The sequence below is a fragment of the Sus scrofa genome, chromosome 3, assembly GCF_054392235.1.
Source record: "Sus scrofa isolate SSC_HxYL_T2T_F1_AM1 chromosome 3, Sscrofa_HxYL_maternal_Yorkshire_Landrace_v2.0, whole genome shotgun sequence".
In the NCBI taxonomy this organism is placed as follows: Eukaryota; Metazoa; Chordata; class Mammalia; order Artiodactyla; family Suidae; genus Sus; species Sus scrofa.
The window spans coordinates 120377672-120398318 of NC_139385.1; the positions used below are offsets into that span (position 1 = coordinate 120377672).

At 47.9% G+C, this 20647-nt stretch overlaps 1 protein-coding gene across 1 annotated transcript in view; it reads left to right on the top strand.

Moving 5' to 3' along the window:
• Nucleotides 1-645: 645 nt before the first annotated feature.
• The window catches only part of CAPN14 (calpain 14), a 30710-nt gene continuing 10708 nt past the window's right edge, over nt 646-20647 (top strand). Inside the window, exons 1-14 of the mRNA XM_085019694.1 lie at nt 646-1001; nt 3598-3667; nt 4761-4879; nt 5015-5151; nt 5557-5731; nt 6311-6376; nt 8359-8444; nt 11183-11257; nt 12611-12774; nt 13764-13931; nt 15529-15535; nt 17033-17236; nt 19370-19406; nt 19900-19956. Coding sequence (XP_084875820.1) covers nt 777-1001; nt 3598-3667; nt 4761-4879; nt 5015-5151; nt 5557-5731; nt 6311-6376; nt 8359-8444; nt 11183-11257; nt 12611-12774; nt 13764-13931; nt 15529-15535; nt 17033-17236; nt 19370-19406; nt 19900-19956 — 1590 coding nt within the window. The 5' untranslated portion in view covers nt 646-776. The remainder of the gene's footprint in view (nt 1002-3597; nt 3668-4760; nt 4880-5014; nt 5152-5556; nt 5732-6310; nt 6377-8358; nt 8445-11182; nt 11258-12610; nt 12775-13763; nt 13932-15528; nt 15536-17032; nt 17237-19369; nt 19407-19899; nt 19957-20647) is intronic.

Genomic DNA, 20647 nt, shown 5'->3' on the forward strand with positions numbered 1-20647 from the left:
TTCCAAAAGCCCCACTGAGTAGACATCCACCTACATCTCACTGGCCAGCACTAGACTGTGTGGCTGCCTTGTCCAAGAAGAAGGCTGGGGCAATCAAGTTTTGTAGCTGGGCAATCAAAACTGGGATTCTATTAATAAGAAGAAAGGATGGATGGGTAGGAACTGAAAAATCTCAGCATTTGACACAACATGTGTGTGATTTTTTTTTTTTTTTCACATTGCCAAAAATGTATTCAAAGTAGTTTGAAGAGAATGTAGAAAGGGGAAAGGAAGAGACAGAGTTTTGCAGGGAAGAAGGAGGAGGACATTGGAGTAGGAGGAAGGATGAGTGTAAGCTCAGAGGCCCTGGAGGAAGCTCAGAAGGTGCAGCCACAGCCGCCCACAACAGGCACCAGACCCCCAAGCCCAATGAACCAACCTCACACTCCTGCTCCTCTCCTCCCTGTGTCCCCGCTTAAGTGGGGCCCTGTGACACTAGCACCGTCAGGGGCCGCGGGACTCAGCCCTGAGGCTGGGGTGACCCTCCTTTGACACCGGTCTCCCTGTGGGAGCCAGACCCCCCACCAGGAGCCCCAGCACTTAAGTGAAGGTTCCAGGACCCCACTCTCTAGGTTAAGGATCTAACCAAGTGCTTCCTTCTCACAGCTCCTTTCTCCTCCTCCCCGCGGGCCTGGCAAAGTCTCAACAGGAAGTGAGGAGCCCAAGCATCCTCCGCTCATCTTTTCAGGCGCAACAGAGACCATCCCGGAGGCCCTGGGGTCCGCAGGGTCCTGGCCATGCTGCTGTGGTCTTCTCTAGGCGGCTGCTGGAAGCTGGGGTGCGAGGACTGGATGCAGAGCTCTTCGCAGCTCCCCAAACAGGACTACGAGGCCCTGCAGGAAAGATGCCTGATAGACGGCTGCCTCTTTGAGGACCAGAGCTTCCCGGCCACCCTGCACTCCATCGGGCGCGGGCCCCTGCTGCGGAAGCTGCCGGAGCGTGTGTACTGGAGGCGGCCTCCGGTAAGGGGAGGGGGCATCGGGACAACAGCGCGCAGTGTGTCAACCCAGACCCTCTGCCCCAGGGCTCAGGATCCTATTCACCGCCATTGATCCCCATGTGAAGGGCCCTGGGTCAGTCCCCACATTCCCATTTCCCAGAGGAACCCAGGGCTGATCCTGAGAGCCGTCTAAGATGTAAGCGTTCCCTCAGGCCCCGCCCAGAACTGCAGAGCAGCTGCTGCCAGAAACATGTCAAGGTGCTGCTCAGCCTCACCTGTCTCACCAATGCCCGAGACAAAGTGTCTTCACTCCTCTGTCCCCCACATCAGGCTCCTGAAACATGTAAATGAAGGAGCTATTAATCACTTTACAAAGGATTCTTCACTTTATCAGATGCATCGAGTCCCTTAAAAGGCAACTTTTTAATTTAATTTAATATTTTTTTTTATTTTTGTCTTTTAGGCCTGCACCTGCGGCATATGAAGTTCCCAGGCTAGGGGTTGAATTGGAGCTGCAGCTGCCAGCCTACGCCACAGCTACAGCAATGCCAGATGGGAGCCGCATCTGTGCCACAGCTCATGGCAACGCCCAGATCCTTAACCCACTGAGTGAGGCTAGGGATCGAACTCTTGTCCTCATGGATACTGGTTGAGTTCTTTACCCCTGAGCCATGACAGGAACTCCAAAAGGCAACTTCTTAATGTGTCAGAGGCAATCCAGCTCCCTCCGCTCCAACTGGGTTGACATGCAATACTTCCAGAATACAGCCAGAAAACAAAATGAAGTCAGCTGTGCTACAGGTTCTCCCCTCTTCCGTTCCCTATTCAGCCATCACCATCGGAGCCCACAGCCCCAGACTTAATAAGTCCCTGCTGTGTATAAGATGCCCTAGTGAGCTTCCTAAATTAGAGGGCAGCCAGGATTCTCCTTCTCCCAGAGAATCTTGGGGATTGCTGACATAGTCTGTCTCATACCTGACCTTGGGGAACCAGTGCAAAGATGGAGGGATTTAGGGCTTGCTGTGGAGCAGAGACTGCCCACACTTACCACCTCACCCCAGCCTGCATCTCAACAGGAAAGCCAGAGAGGCTGTTAAAATTGGGATCAGGGTGGGAAGAAGGAGCAGGGGGAGAATAAGGAGAATGGGAATATCTCTAGGAAAAATGAGACCCATGCAAAAACAAAACAAAACAAAACACAGGAGTTTCCATTTTTAACAGACACTCCATTTTTTTTTGCTGAAATATAGTTGATTTACAATGTTGTGTTAGTTGCAGGTGTATAGTTATATATGTATATACATATATATACATGTATATGTTCTTTTTCAGATTCTTTTCCAATATAGGTTATTATAATGTATTGAATATTGTTCCCTGTGCTGTACAGTAGATCCTTGTTGTTTGTCTATTTTTTTATAAAATTGTGTGTATCTTTTAATCCCAGACTCCTAATTTATCCCTCCCTTTCCCTTTGGTGACTATAAGATTGCTTTCTATGTCTGAATCTGTTTTTTTTAGATTCCACAAATAGGTGATATAGTATGGTATTTGTCTTTCTCTGCCTGATTTACTTCACTTAGTAAGATCATCCCTAGGTCCCTCTGTGTTGCTGCAAATGACATTATTTCATTCTTTTTAATGGCTGAGTAATATTCTATTGTATACACATACCACATCTTCCTTATCCAGTCATCTGTTGATAGACATTTAGGTTGCTTCCATGTCTTGGCTATTGTAAATAGTGCTGCTATGACATTAGGGTGCATGTATCTTTTTGAATTATAGTTTTCTCTGGATATATGCTCAGGAGTGGGGTTGCTGGATCAGATGGTAATTCTATTTTAAGGTTTTTTTTTTTTTTTTTTTTTTTTTTTTTTGTCTTTTTAGAGCCGCACCTGCAGTATATAGAGGTTCCCAGGCTAGGGGTCTAATTGGAACTGTTCCTGCTGGCCGCAGCACAGCCATGCCAGATCCGAGCCACATCTGCAACCTACACCACAGCTCACAGCAACGCTGGATCCTTAACCCACTGAGTGAGGCCAGGGATCGAACCTGCAACCTCATAGTTCCTAGTTAGATTCCTTTCCATTGAGCCACAATGGGAACTCCTATTTTAAGTTTTTTAAAGAAAACTCCATGCCGTTTTCCATAGTGGCTGCACCAGTTTACATTCCCATCAACAGTGTAGGAGGGTTCCCTTTTCTTCACACCCTCGCCAACATTTATTATTTGTACACTCTTTAATAATGGCCATTCTGGCTGGTGTGAGCTGATACCTCACTGTAGTTTTGATTTGCATTTTCTAATCTTTAGCAACATTGAGCATCAAGAAAAGGCATTTTTGGTTCAAGTGCTACTTCTCAATATCTACACAGAGTTCTCCAGAGTGCTGCCTTACATAAGCTGCAAGAAGAAACTGGAAATAGAGTAGGCCAAATCTCTTTGCCTGGATTTTCTGGGACAGCCCTGATTTCACTTATATTCTGTATTTATGCTCCCAGAAGCCAAGTGTTGGAATATGGGAAACTATGCAAATGTGTGTATATATATATGTATATTTGCTCCAGGAGCTTTTATGTTCTTGATTAGAAGGTCAGTTCCGTCTGTTCCCACAGGAGCTGCACAGCAATCCCCAGTTCTATTCCGCCAAGGCCAAAAGGCTGGATCTGTGCCAGGGATTGGTAGGTAAGTCTGCCCATTCCCCGAGACACATGCTCGGCACCTGCACGCCTGGCCCAGTCAAAGCAGAGTGGGGTGGGGAAGAGGAGGACTGAGAGATCCTAATGGAGAAATGGCTACCCTGAACTTCACCTTGACATGATGTCCTTGGCTGGAAAATGATAACAGTCCTTTGGGTTGTTATCATTTTGGGAGGTGTGGGAATGCCACACCTTGCCTAACTATCATCCTCGTTACCAACTTACAGATCTAAGTTTCATGTTGGGAAAATGTGCTCACTCTGCTTTAGTCCCTGGAACAATTCCTTCTTGCACACCAGTCACTAGATGCCCCAGAATCCAAGAAGATCTATGCTCAACCCAGCTTTCTTTTTAGAAGAATAGAAAAAAACCCTTGGCCAGGAGGGAAGGCACATGTGTAGCGATATTGTCACCAGTGTCATTTCACAGACAGAGAAATAGGGTCCAGAGGGCTGAGGCTTTTTTTCAGAACATAAATCAATTACAGAAGCAGGACTTAGAAAAGTTTGGTTGTGTCTGGGCCCAGGTTCCTGCTCTTGGGGCATTTGGGAAGCTAAAAGCTAGTCCAGGAATACAGTTCAGTTCTTGGTGTCAAATGCAGATTCCAGACAATATTCCCCACCCCCTACTCTGCTCACCTACCATCTTCCACCCTGCTTCCTCCCTGCATATAAGAGAAATGACTGGTCCCAATTGCTATCCTCTCTGGGCTTGCAGCCTAGTTTAGGAGAAGGTAATTATATAGCATTAAAATATATTTGATTTACAATCTTGTGCCAATTTCTGTGGTGCAGCAAAGTGACCCAGTCATTCATATACATACATTCCCTTTCTTAGATTATCTTCCATCATAGTCTGTCCCAAGAGACTGGGTATAGCTCCCTGTGCTATATAGCAGGACCACATTGCTTAGCCATTCTAAGTGTGATAGTTTGCATCCACTAACCCCACACTCCCAATCCATCTCACTGACCGGGCATTTCTTTCGCGCAGTAAGTCCTCTGTAGGTTCCCTTTGACACTGGTGGTCTGTGCAAGCCTGAATGGTACATCCTTGAGGATGTGTGCTCTCTGTCTCAGGTGACTGCTGGTTCTTGGCGGCTTTGCAAGCTCTGACTTTGCACCAGGATATCCTGAGTCGCGTTGTTCCCCTGAATCAGAGTTTCACTGAGAAGTATGCTGGCATCTTCCAGTTCTGGGTGAGTGTCTTCCTGGTGCTCCATCCTGGAGCTGGCCGTAGGAAAGAGGGTTCTGGGGGAGTCGTGTCTTTGTCCCCCAGGCTGACCATCTTCCACAGCAGTCTCCACTCACCAGCGGGCACTCTCTCCTTCCAGTTCTGGCACTTTGGGAAGTGGATTCCGGTGGTGGTAGATGACCGACTGCCCGTGAACGAGGCTGGCCAGCTGGTCTTTGTCTCTTCCACCTACAAGAACTTGTTCTGGGGAGCTCTTCTGGAAAAGGCCTATGCTAAGTAAGATGACACTGGGAAACTTTCCCCCTTCCTTGCTAGCCCTTCCTTCCTCTGTCTCTCTGTCTCCCTCTCATCAATGTTGAGGGAGGGCAAGGGGAGGCAGGTCGAGTTTATCAGCTGAGATCCTGAGGCACATGCCTGTAAATCTAGAACTGACCCATCCAGGGTCTCCTGTGTAAAGGGTACCCCACTGGCACCAGCGTTCCAGAATCTTGCCTTTCCCTAATGGATGGAGTTGCTGAACAGGGATAGAAACTCTGAGTATATATTTCCTTTTTTGTCCCTGGGATGGAAGGAAGGAAGAGCAGATACGTGACCCAGGCATAACCAAGTAGGGGGGGTCATGAGGCGTGTTTGGACCATCCCACCCTTGCCTTATCCCACACTGATTCCTTCCCTGGGTAGGCTCTCTGGCTCCTATGAAGACTTACAGCGCGGACAGGTATCTGAAGCCCTTGTGGACTTCACTGGAGGGGTGACAATGACCATCAACCTTGTGGAAGCCCCTTGCAACCTCTGGGACATTCTAACCCGAGCCATCTACAGCAGGACCCTGATTGGCTGCCAGACCCACGCAGGGGTGAGACGGGGCTGTGCCCTGGCAGGATGGCCTCCTCCCCTGGCTCTGGGTGTGGGCCCCCAGATTCCACCAACTCCCAAGCCCAGAGTCCTGATGTTCAAACCATAAGAGCACAGCTGAGTCCCTGGGGCAGGCGAGAGCACAGTAGAATATAGATGTTGCGCAGAAGGGATCTAACCATCCTCAAGTGTCAGCCACAGGCAAGGCAACTGACCAGCACCACTAGTCTCCACTAATTTCATGAGGCACAAGAACCCAGAACTAGAGTAGGAAGCCCTCAGTTCAGCCCCGCCTCCGCTACCCACCATCATGTCATCTCACATGACTTAGTGGCTCTGAGTCTGAGTTGCCCTCTGGAAAGTGGGGTGATGATAATCACTACAGGGTGGCATCCTGACTCCTTGAAAAGCTCAAAGGTGATTGTGGGTGCTCAAGAGCTTTGAAAACTGTAAGCAAACAGCATGGGTCTCTCCCACCCCTCCCTCCCCATAAACCCTGGGCTCCAGCCAAATGCGTCCCCTTGGACTCCTAACAAGCTGTACACAGCAGAAGACTGACAAAAGCTCTCTGTCTCTGCAGAAGGAGAGGGTGCTGGAGAATGGGCTGGTGGACGGCCATGCCTACACTCTGACAGGCATCAGGAAGGTGGGTGGAGCCAGGCCCCTCTGTCTCCCTTCACCCTCTCCCCTCTTCCCTGGGGGGCTTCTCACCAAGGCCTTCCTCCATCATGGTGAATGTTAGCATCTGAGCCCAGTCTAGGGCCTGAATTCTCCAGTGAACCTGCCAAGCAGGTGGTGGGCTCCCCGGACCTCTGTGCCTTTTTTCTGGGGTGAAGTGGTGGGTCCAGCCTTTGGCCTGCCCACTGCACCTCCCAGCCTCTTACCCTGGGGCAGCCCCAGCCAATCAGCCATCTAGCCCTGCTGTACCTCACATCCCTTCTTTGAGCTTCACTTTGCCCTGGGCTGCCAGTGATAGTTTTCTCTCTGGGTTTTCCCTCCAGATTCTTGCTTCTTTCCCAAGTGCTCCTTTCAGAAGCCTCCCAGTTTCCTTCCATTGCTATCCATCTTTTGAGTTCTACTAAGCATTGGGAGAAAGATGAAGCAGACAGGGACCCTGCCTACCCAGAGCTTACAGTCAAGTATGGAGACAAACCATATAAATTGATAGGGAAGCAAAGGAGAAACTGAAAGAAGAAAGCAATGATGAATGGCTTTAGGGGTTTAGAGGTAGGAGAGAAGACATTTATGTGTATGGGCTAGAGGAAAGCAGAAGAGACTTAATAGAGGAGGCGACATTGAGTTGGCCACTGAAGGATGGGTAGATTTGTGCGAGGATGCAAGGGCATTTCTGATGGAGGGGGATGAAGGAACAAAGTATGGAAATAAGGAATCGACAGGTTGAATTTATTTTTTCTTTTTACAGCCACACCTGCAGCATGTGGAAGTTCCCAGGCTAGAGCTCAAATGGAAGCTGCAGCTGCCGGCCTACACTACAGCAACGTGGGATCTGGGCCACATCTGTGGCTGTGGCAACGCTGGATCCTTAACCCATTGAGTGAGGCCAGGGATCAGACCTGCATCCTTACAGACACTATGTCGGGTTCTTAACCTGCTGAGCCACGGCAGGAACTCTGACAGGTTGAATTTTAAAGAACCTGCTATTCTTTAGAGAGTGTGACTTCCCCAAAGTCCTCCAAGTCCCTTTAGATTTTTTCAACTCCATTCACACCTGACTTCTTCTTCCTCCTAGATCTGCATGGATCAAGTTTGTGAGTGTGCCACGAACTTTTAATTTATTTTCAGATTTAGTTAACAAAATTTATATTTTAAGATATTTATAATTTTATATTTATTCACCAAGTTATTTAGCAAAATTTAACCCTTGCTATGTGATAAATACTGTCCTAAATGCTTTATTGATGTTATTAACTCACTTAGTCTTCACAACAGTCCTATAAGTAGATGTATTAGTGTCCTAGGGCTGGTATAGCAAATTGCTACAAATTGAGACAAGGCAAGAAAAAAGAATCTTTGTTCAGAGGTTTTGTTTTTGTTTTTGTTTTTTTAAAGGCTAGAAGTCTGAAATCAAGGTGTCTTTAATGCCATACTCCCTCCAGTGGCTCTAGGGGAGAATCCTTGCGCATTCTGGCTCAAGGTGGCTCCCAGTATTCTCTAGCCTGGAATGCACAGCTCTGGTCTTTGCCTCCATCTTCACACACCCTTCTGCTCTGTGTCTCTCCCCTTCTCTTCTTTTGTAAGGACCCACCTGAATCCAGGGTGATTCCAGCTCAAGCTTAATGTATCTGCAGAGACCCTTTTTACAAATAGAATCACACTGACAGCTTCTAGGTAAACATATGTTTGGAGGGAAGCATCCATTCAACTCATGGCAGTAGAGTGACTATGAGCAGAATTTATAGATCAGGAAATAGATGCAGAGAGGTAACTAACTTGCCCTAGGTATCACAGCTAGTAAGCAGCAGAATAATTTTCTCCTCTCCCAACTCCAAGGGCCTTTGATCTTTCATTTCAAGGTCTCATCTGCAGGCATGAATCTTGCCCAGATATCTGCAACATTTGCAGCTGGCACTCAGCCCAGCTGCCCCAACTGGTTCTCGTTTTATGCAGGTGACCTCCAAACATGGACCTGAGTATCTAGTCAAGCTGAGGAACCCCTGGGGGAAGGTGGAGTGGAAAGGTGACTGGAGTGACAGGTGAACTTCTGGGACTAGCTGGGAGGGGTGAGGACGGAGTATGTGAAGCCTGCAAAGGAGGGTGCCATTGGTACACAAATTCAGATCATGCGTTTGGTCTCAGGCTGAATCAGGAAAGCTTTCAGACGGTGAAGGTCAATCGCTCACATTGACAATTATTAATTTTTATTATAGTAGAGTTGATTTACAATGTTGTGTTTGTTTCAGATGTACAGCAAAGTGATTCATATATGTGTGTATAAATATATTTTTCCCTCACATTTTTGAGATGTTTAAATATATAGATCCTTTTTATTCATTATAATCATTGAAGCTAATGTTTATGGCAAGCTTGCCAGCATTGTGCTAACGTTTTGAATTTGTGTAATCTTGTCTAATCCTCCAAACAATGCTGTTTTAAGGTAGGTAGATTTATTCCCACTTGCTGATGAAGACATTGATGTTTAGATTCAGTGCATTCCTTAAGGTCTCACAGCATGACTCAAGCCAAGTCTCTGGCAACTAGTCCAGCATTCTTTCCAGTCAGTGCACTCTTGGGCTTGTTGAGTCAGAGGTACAGACAGATCTGGGTCGGTCTCTACATTCTAGTTCCACTTAATGACCTCTGGGCATTCTGATCGGCTGCCTACCTGTAGAGTATTTCTGCCTAGAGTCGACCCTAGAGGGATGTGGGCTTCATAAGCTACAGACAAAAACAGACCAAGTGTTATAGTCCTTCTCCCTCTGGCGATGAAGACTTATAATTCTTCACTCCATATAACACTTCAGAGAACCCTAAACATTTTCGCATATGCATGATCACTTCATCATTTTTATAGATGAAAACAATGATGACTCGGAAAAATAAGTGGAATTTTACTCCTGATAGAATGTTCTGCCTTCTCTTTATTATCCATTAATAAAGAGAATTGTCAAAGGGACTGGGTCTATGTGGAAAAATGGCATCCAGATATTTATATAAATTTTAAAGTGTTACATAAATATAGCATCATAACGTGGTTGGTAGTGGTTTGTTTAAGAGAACAAGTTCTTGCCTTTGAGAAAGATGACATTTGTTGTATGATTCTAGGCAAATGTCTTAATTTCTTTGAGCCAGACGTGTGTTATGAATTAAATAAAATGATGGGCTTTATGCTGATCTGCTTTTAGTCTCATCCAGAGTAGTTTCCTTTTTACATATTATATTTTTAAACTCTAGAGATACCATTTGAGAATATCATTCACTTTTCTCTTCATCACGTCCATAGTTCCCTTTATATCCTTGAGAATGTAGAGCATATTTACAATAGGTGTTTTAATGCCCTTATCTGATAAGCCCATCACATCTCTCTTATTTCTAGTTCTGTTTTTCTTCCTGGTCGTGGATTATTTTTTCCGCTTCTTCATATGGCTAGTAATTTTTTTTTTTTTATTGGCTGCTGGATATTGTACATTTAGTTGCTTAGGGATTATTTTGATACTTTGAAGTTTTCTTTTAGGACAGATCTAGAAAAACCTTCATTTTGGGGATAATTTTACCCCATTACCAAGGTACAGAGCCTTTGGGCTCTACTAAAGGCCCTGTGTATACAGTAAGGCCTTTTGACTCTGGCAGGTGGGAATTCAAATTCCTGGCATCTGTTCTGGGACTTGTTCTGTGTAGAGTCCAGCGTTGCGGGGTTTCACTTTATATATTATATGCACAGATTTTATTTCAGCCAAAGACTAAATGACATTTAGTCATGTGTGACTAACCATTATGACATTCTCTGGCACTCCTTCTCCGTGTACCCGCCAGTCCAGGCCATTTACACAGCAAATTCTAGCTGTCTTATCTTCCCTGAACTTCTGACTCTGTTTCTTCCACTCGGCAGGACTGCTGGGTTCTTTTGGGGTCCACTTCCCTACCAGGGAATTCGTTTCAGACAGAGTTCTAGGCCATGTTAGGGCTCATTTTATTTGCTTCCCTCTTCTTGAGGTCACAGTTCTATGCTGCCTGCTGTCTAGTGTCCGACAACTGTTGTTTCTTTTATTGTGTTCCATTTTTAGTTGTTTATAGTGGGGAAGTGATACGAGAAAGCGTTACTCCTTTATGGCCAGAAACAGAGGTTCAAAATGATGGGCTGTGAGAAAAAAGCAACAGCAGCATAGGTTCCAGTGCTAGCTCTGACATTTAATACCCTGTGACTTCAAACAAGTGACCTAGGAGTTCCTGTCATGCCTTAGTGGTAACAAACCTGGCCAATATGCATGAGGACATGGGTTCAATTCCTGGCCTCACTCAGTCCGGTAAGGATCCTGCATTGCCATGAGCTGTGGTGTAGGTCACAGACGCGGCTCGGATCTGGTGTTGCTGTGGCTGTGGAGTAGCCAGCAGCTGCAGCTCCAATTCAACCCCTAGCCTGGGAACTTTCATGTGCTACAGGTGCGGCCCTAAAAAAAATAAAGCAAACAAGCAACCTAATCTCTTTCAACCTCAGTTTCCTAATCTCTGATATGGCAGGGAAATTCCTACTTTGTAAAGTTGTCATTAGCCTTCAATGAAATTCAATGTCAAGAGCCCAACCCGCAGCTTGGCTCAGAGTAAGTGAGGAATTAATGTCACGTGTTGCTTTTCTAATAAAGGATGTAAGATTTAGTTCCCTGCAAGCAGTAGGAAAATGAGAATAAGTAACACTATAGAGCATTTACTGCAGAATTTCTTGCATGCCCTTCGCAATCCTTTCCTTCCCCAAGAAAACATTGTTTTTCTGTTTCAGCTCAAGTACATGGGAACTACTGAGCCCCAAGGAGAGAATTCTGCTGCTAAGAAAAGAGAATGATGGCGAATTCTGGTATTTGACTCAGGGACTTGAGACAGGTGCCCTGGCTTATGTTAAGATATCCATCCAGCAAATATTTATGGGGTGCCTCATGACAGCCAGGCATCTCTTATACAGATATCAACAAGATCCTTTAGGGGCTCACAGGCTAGCAGGGCAATCAAACAGCCAAAGTTTCTGTGACGGGAGTGGTGACCCCTGGCATGGAGCTCAGAGGACTCACAAAACTGAGCGTGGGCATGGCTTCCACTCTGTTTCCTGAGCCCACTGAGCTCATACCAAACTATGAGCCACCACACCTGTGCCCTTAAGAGCAAAGCTACTACTTCTACCTGCTTAAAGCTTCACACCCCTTTTTATAAGCTGCTGCCAGATGCCCTGAGCTGATGCTGCTTCTAGGTGTCTGACCTGAGACCTACCTGTTCTCCCTTCCCCTCTGCTGTTCACCCTTTTTATGAACTTCCACACTGTCCCTCAGGCCCCTCTTCTCTCCCTACCCATCCTTTTCAGACGACTGGGCCCTCTCCCTCTTGAAGTGGTCACTGAACTTAAGAGCCTTGCACCTGCCCCTATTTCTGTGTTACAGATAGTAAACCGAGCCTCAGCTGCTAAGACAGCATGCCTCCGGTCACAAGGTTAGCCTGCAGGAGCAAAGATTTTTATCCATCAATGATTAGGAACTGATATGCACAATTCTTTTTTTTTTTTTTTTTTTTTTTTTTTTTTTTTTTTTGTCTTTTGTCTTTTTGTCTGTTGTTGTTGTTGTTGCTGTTGTTGCTATTTCTTGGGCCGCTCCCGCGGCATATGGAGGTTCCCAGGCTAGGGGTTGAATCGGAGCTGTAGCCACCGGCCTACGCCAGAGCCACAGCAACGCGGGATCCGAGCCGCGTCTGCGACCTACACCACAGCTCACGGCAACGCCGGATCCTTAACCCACTGAGCAAGGGCAGGGACCGAACCCGCGACCTCATGGTTCCTAGTCGGATTCGTTAACCACTGCGCCACGACGGGAACTCCTGATATGCACAATTCTTATTGAACATTTGTAGATCAACTGACTAGATACAAATGCCTCAGTTCCGCTTTATCACTGCCGTCAGTGGAACGAGAACATTCCCACAGGCAGCCTGTAGGGTGGGGCTTCTCAGTAGCACCACCTCCCACGATGGACCCTCACACTGGTCCAGCCAGCCCCACTCTCATGGGTCCAAAGCCAGCTCAGCTCTGCCCAAGGGCGTGAAGGATGAGGCCCTGGGTCCAAGAAAGGGCTGGGATGCTCAGTGCTTAATTGCAGCCTCTGTTCTGGTCCTGATGATTAAGTGTCATCTCCTTCCTCTCTGCATTGTTCCTTCTTCCTCTGCACAGGATGACACTGCGGGACTTTAAAACACATTTCACACTTCTAGTCATCTGTAAACTGAGCCCAGGCCTGCTGAGTCAGGAGGTGGGCCAGACCTGGTTGTACACCATGCTGGAGGGGAGATGGGAGAAAGGAACTACAGCCGGTGGCCAGATGAGGTCACCTCGAGGTGAGTGTGTGCACAGGAGCCAGGATCTCTTGGATCTAAAGTGGCAGCTTCTCCAGGCAGTGGTGGTGGCTGCGGACAGAGCCCAGGGCGCATGGCTGAGGGTGAGGAGGCTCTACTGGCTGAGCTGCGTGCTCTGGCCCTGGGCTGTGTCCACCAGGAAAACGAGGTGTCTTTGTCTTAATTTACACAAAGGCATAGAATTCTCAGTCAAGCTGCCTACCTCTTGGGGTTGCATATTTCCAGAAGGTTCCCTTTCCTAGTGAGCACCAGGAGGCCACAGGTGCACATGCATAGTAGGAGGAGGGGTTACATCTTTCTGTGGATTTAGGACAAGGCCATTGATATGCTGATGTAACCACCCTATAATAGGCAGGATGGAAATAGCTTTTATATGATAACTATCAGGCCCTCCTTACCTAGAGTTTGGTAGAGAAATAAAGTCAAGGATTCCCAGGTCATCAGGTACAGGAGATGAGTGGTTTGGTGGAGATGGAGAGGTTTGGGGCCTGCGTCCCTTTTCTACCAAGGAGGTACTGAACCATCTCTTTGGGAAAAAAGACCTGGGGCTGTGATCTCAGCAGGGCCCAGGGTGGCCTTAGCTCTGGCTTCCTCTCCCCCACAGTGTACCCCCAAAGACTGAAGCTGCCCAGAAGCTAAGACTTGGTTAGTGTTAAAAGGCACCTCCCTGGGGACTACAGTATAGCCAATTAACGCAGCCGCTGAGCCAGGGGCACAAAGTCTGTGCCAGGCAGTGTACTGGGCAAGAGAGTTACAATGGAGAGTAACTCTTGGTCTGTGTGTCGGTCGAAGAACCTGCAGTGGAGGAGGTGGTTGGGAGGGGACAGAGCTGAGGTGGGAGAGACCCTGGCTCCATCAGGGGGACTTTGGCTGGGAATCCCTGGGCAGTGCCTTGGATCTGCGCTCCTCTCTGGGGTTTGCCGCATGGGATGCTAGGGGATCCTGTCTTGCCTTGCTGTGTTCTGCCCCAGACATGTTTTGGAAGAACCCACAGTTCCTGCTGTCGGTCTGGAGGCCCCAAAAGTGCAGGAGGCTGCATGTGCCCTGCAGTGTGCTTGTATCCCTGCTCCAGAAGCCCCGGCACAGGCACCGGAACCGGAAGCCTTACCTCGCCATTGGCTTCTACCTCTTCAGGGTAGGTGGGCTTCTCATGAGCTCTGATCCTTTTCTCCTGGTTCCTGTCCTCTTTACTCTCTGTGCCCGTCTACTCACATCCTTCTCTGTCTGCCATGTGTGCAAATCCTGGCTCTGTCCCTTGGGAACGTGTGATCTAGGACAAGCCACCTCCTTGCATTTGTACATCAGTTTCTCCATCTGTACAATGGGAACAATGATATTTATGCAAAAATGGAGTCGAATGCCTCCCATTGTGCCTGGCGCCCAGTTGGTAGGATCAATTCTGCTCTCCTCCACCCCACCCAAAAATCCAGGCTTGCCTTCCCTCACCCTCTTCCAGAATTTCTGATGATGGATAAAAATGTCGCTGACTAGAACAGCAAGTCTTGTGGAAGGGAAATGGACCTCTGGCTAGAGTCTTAAATATCAGCCTCCGTTAGCGTTTGTGCTGGTGAAAGAGCTGCGTTCATTGCTAATACAGCCTCTCTTTTTGTTTTTCAGATGAACCAGGTGAGTTCCACACTTGACTGGCTGGCCCTGGTTGGGAGCAATGTCCCCTGTGTCCGGGTTCACTGGCACTGCAGCAGCCTTACGTCAGGAACTGTGGGAAGGGCTGACGGTAATGCCGACTGCCTGTGTGTGTGCCGGTAGAGAGCATCTGCTGTTCTTTTTCATCCAAGGACCCCCCAAAGTCCTTATGCCTCCATAGGGAGGACTGTGCCTGATGCAGAACCAATACATTTTAGAATTTATTAAATCCCTACATAAATACCTACAGCTAATATCGAGGACTGTCACAGCCTAGGAAGAATGATGAATCACAACCTTGCCTGAATTATGAATTTTATGTTACAAAATAGATCTATAACAGATGGGACAGCAGGAGCCCATGCAGCCCACCTCCTAAGGGGACAAGGGACAAAGGCTTGGGAAAATGAAACAGAAACACAGGCAGAGGACAAAAACAGCTCTGGCTTTCAGCTGCACTGGCAGCCTGGAGGGGTCTGTTAAGAAGGTCTGAGCTGGAGTTCCCATTGCCGCTCAGCAGGTTAAGAACCTGCCTAGTATCCATGAAGATGCAGGTTTGATCCCTGACCCTGCTCAGTGGTTTAAAGATCCAGCGTTGCCATGAGCTGTGGTGTGGGTCACAGATGCAGCTCAGATCTGGTGTTGCTGTGGCTGTGGCATAGGCCAGCAGCTACAGCTTCAATTTGACCCCTTGCCTGGGAACTGCCATATGCCACAGGTGCAGCCCCCCCCCCAAAAAAAAATGCCTGAACATTCCAGCCTTTGAAGGGTGACAGCTATTATTTTGTGTCCCAAAGAAAAGAGGAGTGAAAAACTTAATTTTTTCAGATTGGACTGAATCAAGCAAAAGAATTTTTATAAAGAAACCATTTTGCATTAGGTATCTTGGGTTGGTTTTGTTTTTCCTCTTAAAGGAACACTGGGCATTCCCGAAATTGCTTATTAATTTAAAAAGAAAAAGTAATTTCTATCGTGCCTATTCCTAATAGAATTCGGGTCAATTTACAATAAAAAGTATAAACATAACAAAACTATGAACCAGTTACAGAATTCAAAAGGCGAGAAAAAAAGTTATAAATGGGCGAGGGGTAGGAAAGCAGTTGATTTTACCAGGAACACTAAACCTGGAACAGCAACTACGGCTGATTATAAAATTTAATTCTGAGATTCCTGGCAGCCAGGGCAAAAACAGAAATGAAATGATTCTTTAGTTCTCACTGTGTCAATGAAGAAAGCATGGGAGTTCCTGTTGTGGTGCAGCAGAAATGAACCCGACTAGTATCTAAGAGGATACAGGTTTGATCCCTGGCCTCGCTCAGTGGGTTAAGGATTCAACGTTGCTGTGAGTTGTGGTGTAGGTCGCAGACGTGGCTCAGATCTGGCATTGCTGTGACTGGTGTAGGCCAGCAGCTGTAGCTCCAATTTGAATGCTAGCCCTAAAAAGCAAAGCAAAAAAAAAAAAAAAAAAAAAAAAAGGAAGCAAGCAAGCATGTATCATCAGGAGCTATCTTTTGTTTCCCCAGCCCTGGGTGGAATCTGCAGAATGTCTTTATGGGGTGGGTAATATCTTTATCAACAGCTGTATGCACCCCAGCAGGGACCTTCCCCTCCCCCCACAGCCCTGCCTGAGAGCAAAGGGGAGAGGAAGCAAAAGAGAAAAATAGGACCAGTGGGAAAAATAAAAGAGAGAAGGAATAAAAAGACAAAACACCAGCCCGGGCTCTATTTGGCTGTACCGAGCCCTTGGCCAGTCCTCCTCCTCTTGGATGAGGCTGTTTTCACCGAGATGGTGTGGCATGTCCAGGTGACCTGTATGGAGCTACCAAGAGGTAAGGAAGGGGGTGGCTGCTCTGCATCTGTGACCATAAGCACGCTGTAGGCAACCGTGAGAGTGTATCACATACACGGAGGCAGTGTCGGGAAAGATAAAGAACATGGGCCTTAGAGCTTGGCTGCCCCGAATCCCAATCCTGGCTGAGACCAGAGTCAGGATGGCCTGACTTGCCTGAGCCTCAGTCCCTCAACGGGAACATGGAAAGTGCAGACACATGCTACGCCATCTCATTCTGTATGTGACTTTTTTTTTTTGCCTTTTTGTCTCTTTTAGGGCCACCTCCGTGACATATGGATGTTCCCAGGCTAGGGGTTGAATTGGAGCTCTAGCCGCTGGCCTGTGCCACAGCCACAGCCGCGTGGGATCCAAGCCACATCTGTGACCTACATCACAACTCAGGCAACACCAGATCCTTAACCCACTGAGCGAGGCCAGGGATCGAACCTGCATCCTTATGGATGCTAGTTGCATTCGTTACCCGCTGAGCCATGATGGGAACTCCTGACTTTTTAATGCAAAGTCAAATCAACTGATGTATCTATTCAGTCTCAGGTGGGGTTCCACCGAAGGTGCCCTCTCTGCACGTGTTCTGGTGGTTTCTCTCCACTCCTCACCCTTCCTCTCATGCTCCATTGGGGCAGGTTGGATTTGGCAAGTCGGAGGCCCCCTTAGTCCCAGCTCCTGGCCAAGGGGCCCAGACCTGGCCGCAAGCTCTGCGTGATCCACTCAACTGCTGCCCTCTGCCCACCCCCTCCCCCAGAGCTATGACAACCAGAGGAGGTTGCCCCCTGAATTCTTCTGGGAAAATGCTCCCCTGAATTGGCCTGAGAAGTTTCTCAGAGAGAAGGAAGTGAGTCGGGAGCTGTGGCTGGAGCCAGGCACGTACCTCATCGTGCCCTGCACGTCTGAGCCCCGCCAGGAGTCGGAGTTCGTCCTCAGAGTCTTCTCCAGGAGTCACGTCTTTTAGTAAGGCCCAGCCTTCTCCCAGAGGCAGGGGTCCCCAGGGGCCAGGGGACAGGAGGAGGGTGAGGTGGAGGTGGCGGGGGGCGGGGGGGGTCTCTGTGGCCGACACAGGAGAGAGACAGGGTGAGCGGGAGAGCAGGGCTGCTCTCTGCGTGTGGAGACAGGCTTCCTCCTCCCCCCTCTCCTCCTCACGAATGAACACTTTGCTAAGCAGAGAAGAAACTACAGCAGGGTGTTCCCGTGGGGGTGCAGTGGAAATGAATTCTTGTTATACTGTGCCCAGGGCAAGCCTGCATCTGCACAGGGTGTGAGAAGAACAGCAGGGAGGAGCATCTGAGCTAAACGTCCATGGTCCTGGGGGAAGCAGGGGTGGCTTCAGGGAGGCGGTGATTCCTAAGAGATGCACAGCCGTGGTTCAGTTGAGAGAAGATGTCATCAACCATCAGGGTCAGACAAATCCATGTGCACACATCCCAGCCAAACTTATTACAAGCCTGCCTGGGGGATAGCGCAGGTTTCGTTCCAGACCACTGCAATGGAGCAAACACTGTGTTAAAGCGAGTCGCAGAAATGTGTTGGTTTTGCAGTGCATCTAAGAATTACATTTAGGAGTTCCTGTGGTGGGTCAGCAGTAACGAACCCAACTAGGATCCATGAGGACTCGGGTTCCATCCCTGGCCTCGCTCAGTGCGTTAAGGATCTGGCGTCGCCATGAGCTGTGTGTAGGTCGCAGATGTGGCTTGGATCTGGCATTGCTGTGGCTGTGGTGTAGGCCGGCAGCGGCAGCTCTGATTCAGGCCCTAGACTGGGATTTTCCATATGCTTCCAGCGCAGCCCTAAAAAAAGAGGAAAAAAAAAAAAAAGAAGAAGAATTATGTTGACACTCTATTGTGGTCTATTACATCTAAAAAACCAATGTGTCTCCCTTAACTAAAAAACGCTCACCACCATTGGCGCCTTCAGCGAATTAGCATCTTTTTTTTATAGTAACATCACTGATGGCAGATTAGCAAAACAAATATAATACGAAAAAAGTTTGAAATATTGCAAGAATTACCACACAGAGACACAAAGTGAGCAAATGTTGGAAAAACGGTGCTGATAGACTTGCTTGATGCAGAGTTCACAAACCTTCAGTTTTTTGTTTTTGTTTTTTGCTTTTTTTAGGGCTGCACTAGTGGCACATGGAAGTTCCCAGGCTAGAGGTTAAATCAGAGCTCCAGTTGCCAGTTTATACCACAGCCACAGCAACGCCGGATCTGAGCCATGTCTGTGATCTACACCACAGCTCACAGCAATGCTAGATCCCCAACCCACTGAGCGAGGCCAGGGATTGGACCCATGGATACTAGGTTCGTTTCTGTTGCACCACAACAGGAACTGTGACAAACCTTCAGTTTTTAAAACATGAATAAATTGAAGCACAGGGAAGGGCGGTAGGCCTGCATTTTGTCTGTGATTATTTTGACATGACAGCCCCCCAGTGCTTAGACTCCAGTTCTTTTTCCTTCATGTTTTGGGTGTAGGTAGTTTGACTTCATCCCAGGCCTCATGGCCTTGTCAGATGGCTGAGTCTTATTATAATTATTATAGTTGATTTACAATGTTCTGTCAATTTCTGCTGTATAGCAAAGTGACCCAATATATATATATATATATATACACACACACACACACACACATTCTTTTTCTCACATTATCCTCCATCGTGTTCCATCACAAGTGATTGGAGCTGAGTCTCTTTTTTTTTTTTTTTTTTTTGTCTTTTTAGAGCTGTACCCACAGTGTATGGAGGTTCCCAGGCTAGGGGTCGAATTGGAGCTGTAGCCACTGGCCTACACCACAGCCACAGCGATGCCAGATCTGAGTTGTGTCTGTGACCTACACCATAGCTCACAGCAACGGCGGATCCTTAACCCATTGAGCGAGGCCAGGGCTCGAACCTGTGTCCTCATGGATGCTAGTCAGATTCGTTTCCACTGAGCCATGACGAGAACTCCTGGAGCTGGGTCTTAACATATAAGCAAGAGTCATTAGATGAGGGTGAGGGAGGAAAGGGCATGGGGAGGGGGTACATTGGTCAAAAGATTCCCACAACGACCCCCAAGGAAGTAAGTCTGTCTTTCTCCCCCTCAGTGAAATTGGCAGCAGTTCGAGTGTCGTCTTCTCTAAGGTGAGTTATCAGGTGGAATTCCACAGGACAGGACCTGTTTGCAAAGCCAGGGTGATGAGTTTGTTCAAGGGTCAGGGAAAAGGTCCACAGATATCCCACAGAGCCTACTCTGTGGCACACATAACTACGTTATCTACTGTACCCCCAGAACACCCAGGTCCTGCTGTTTTTGCCCCAAGAGAACTACCCTTATCGTCAGGTCCTTGGCCTTGAAGGCTCAGAGCCCTGGGTGTATGACTTGCACTCTCCATGTTCTTCTGTTTCTCTCTGCCTGATGTCTCTTCTGCCCTTTTCACAGTTTGCTACTCCCCCAAAGCCAGGGAGGATTGGAGAAACGAGGGATGTGTATGAATGCTGCAGTAGAAAATTTAAGACAGCGCTCAAGGTGCAACTCAGAGATTTCAGAGGCCCGGGAGCCCTGAGCTGTTAGTGTGTGCACGAGAGTCCATTCATCCTGGGGAATGACCACGTTTTTCTGTGCTTGCTCCTATAGGAAATTGTAGACCCAAATGAAGGGCAGGATGAATTCTTCACCAAAGTCTTTGAAAAGGTAAGTTGACCAGAGTGGGGAGCGAGGAGATGCGGACACAGTGGAGCACGCAGTTCCAGGGAGGGTGGGTTTGCATCTGCCTGACTCTGGGTATAAATTGGGATTTAAGGCTCCCTAGTCCCCTAACTGCCACTTTCTTTTAAAGCCCTGGAGTCTTTAGACAAATGAGTAAAGCCATTGTTTCCACAAGGCTCCTGTAAAATGTCTATCTGTCCTTGGAAGCCACACTGATTCATTGTAGGAGAAACAAGTTTAACGTTTAATCCCTGAGAAAATGCAATATGGCAGAGGTGAGAATCAGTGTTGGGAGTAGGGGGTGGAGAGTGACAAAGATGAGCCCTGGGAGTCTGGGGGAGGGAGCCCCAGGGAGAGAGACCCCGTGGGGGGGGTCACCTGAGGGACATGAGACTGGTAAGAGGGCGTTGGGGAGGAAGACGGCTATACACCTGGTCCCTTTGAGTTCTTGCTTTGGGCTGACCCAGATCTGAGCACAGCAGGAGGTCAGTGTGTGAGTGAAGGGCTCTGGTGGCCATCCCATCGTCCCCAACATGCAGACACTGAATCTATTTAGGAACGGAGCAAGAAATCTGGGTCTGGCGTCTGAGTGATGTCATTAAAATTGAAGAACAGGAACCCCATGTGTTAGTTTAATTCACACGCTGCCTGCACTCCCATCTTCTCTCATTTTCAT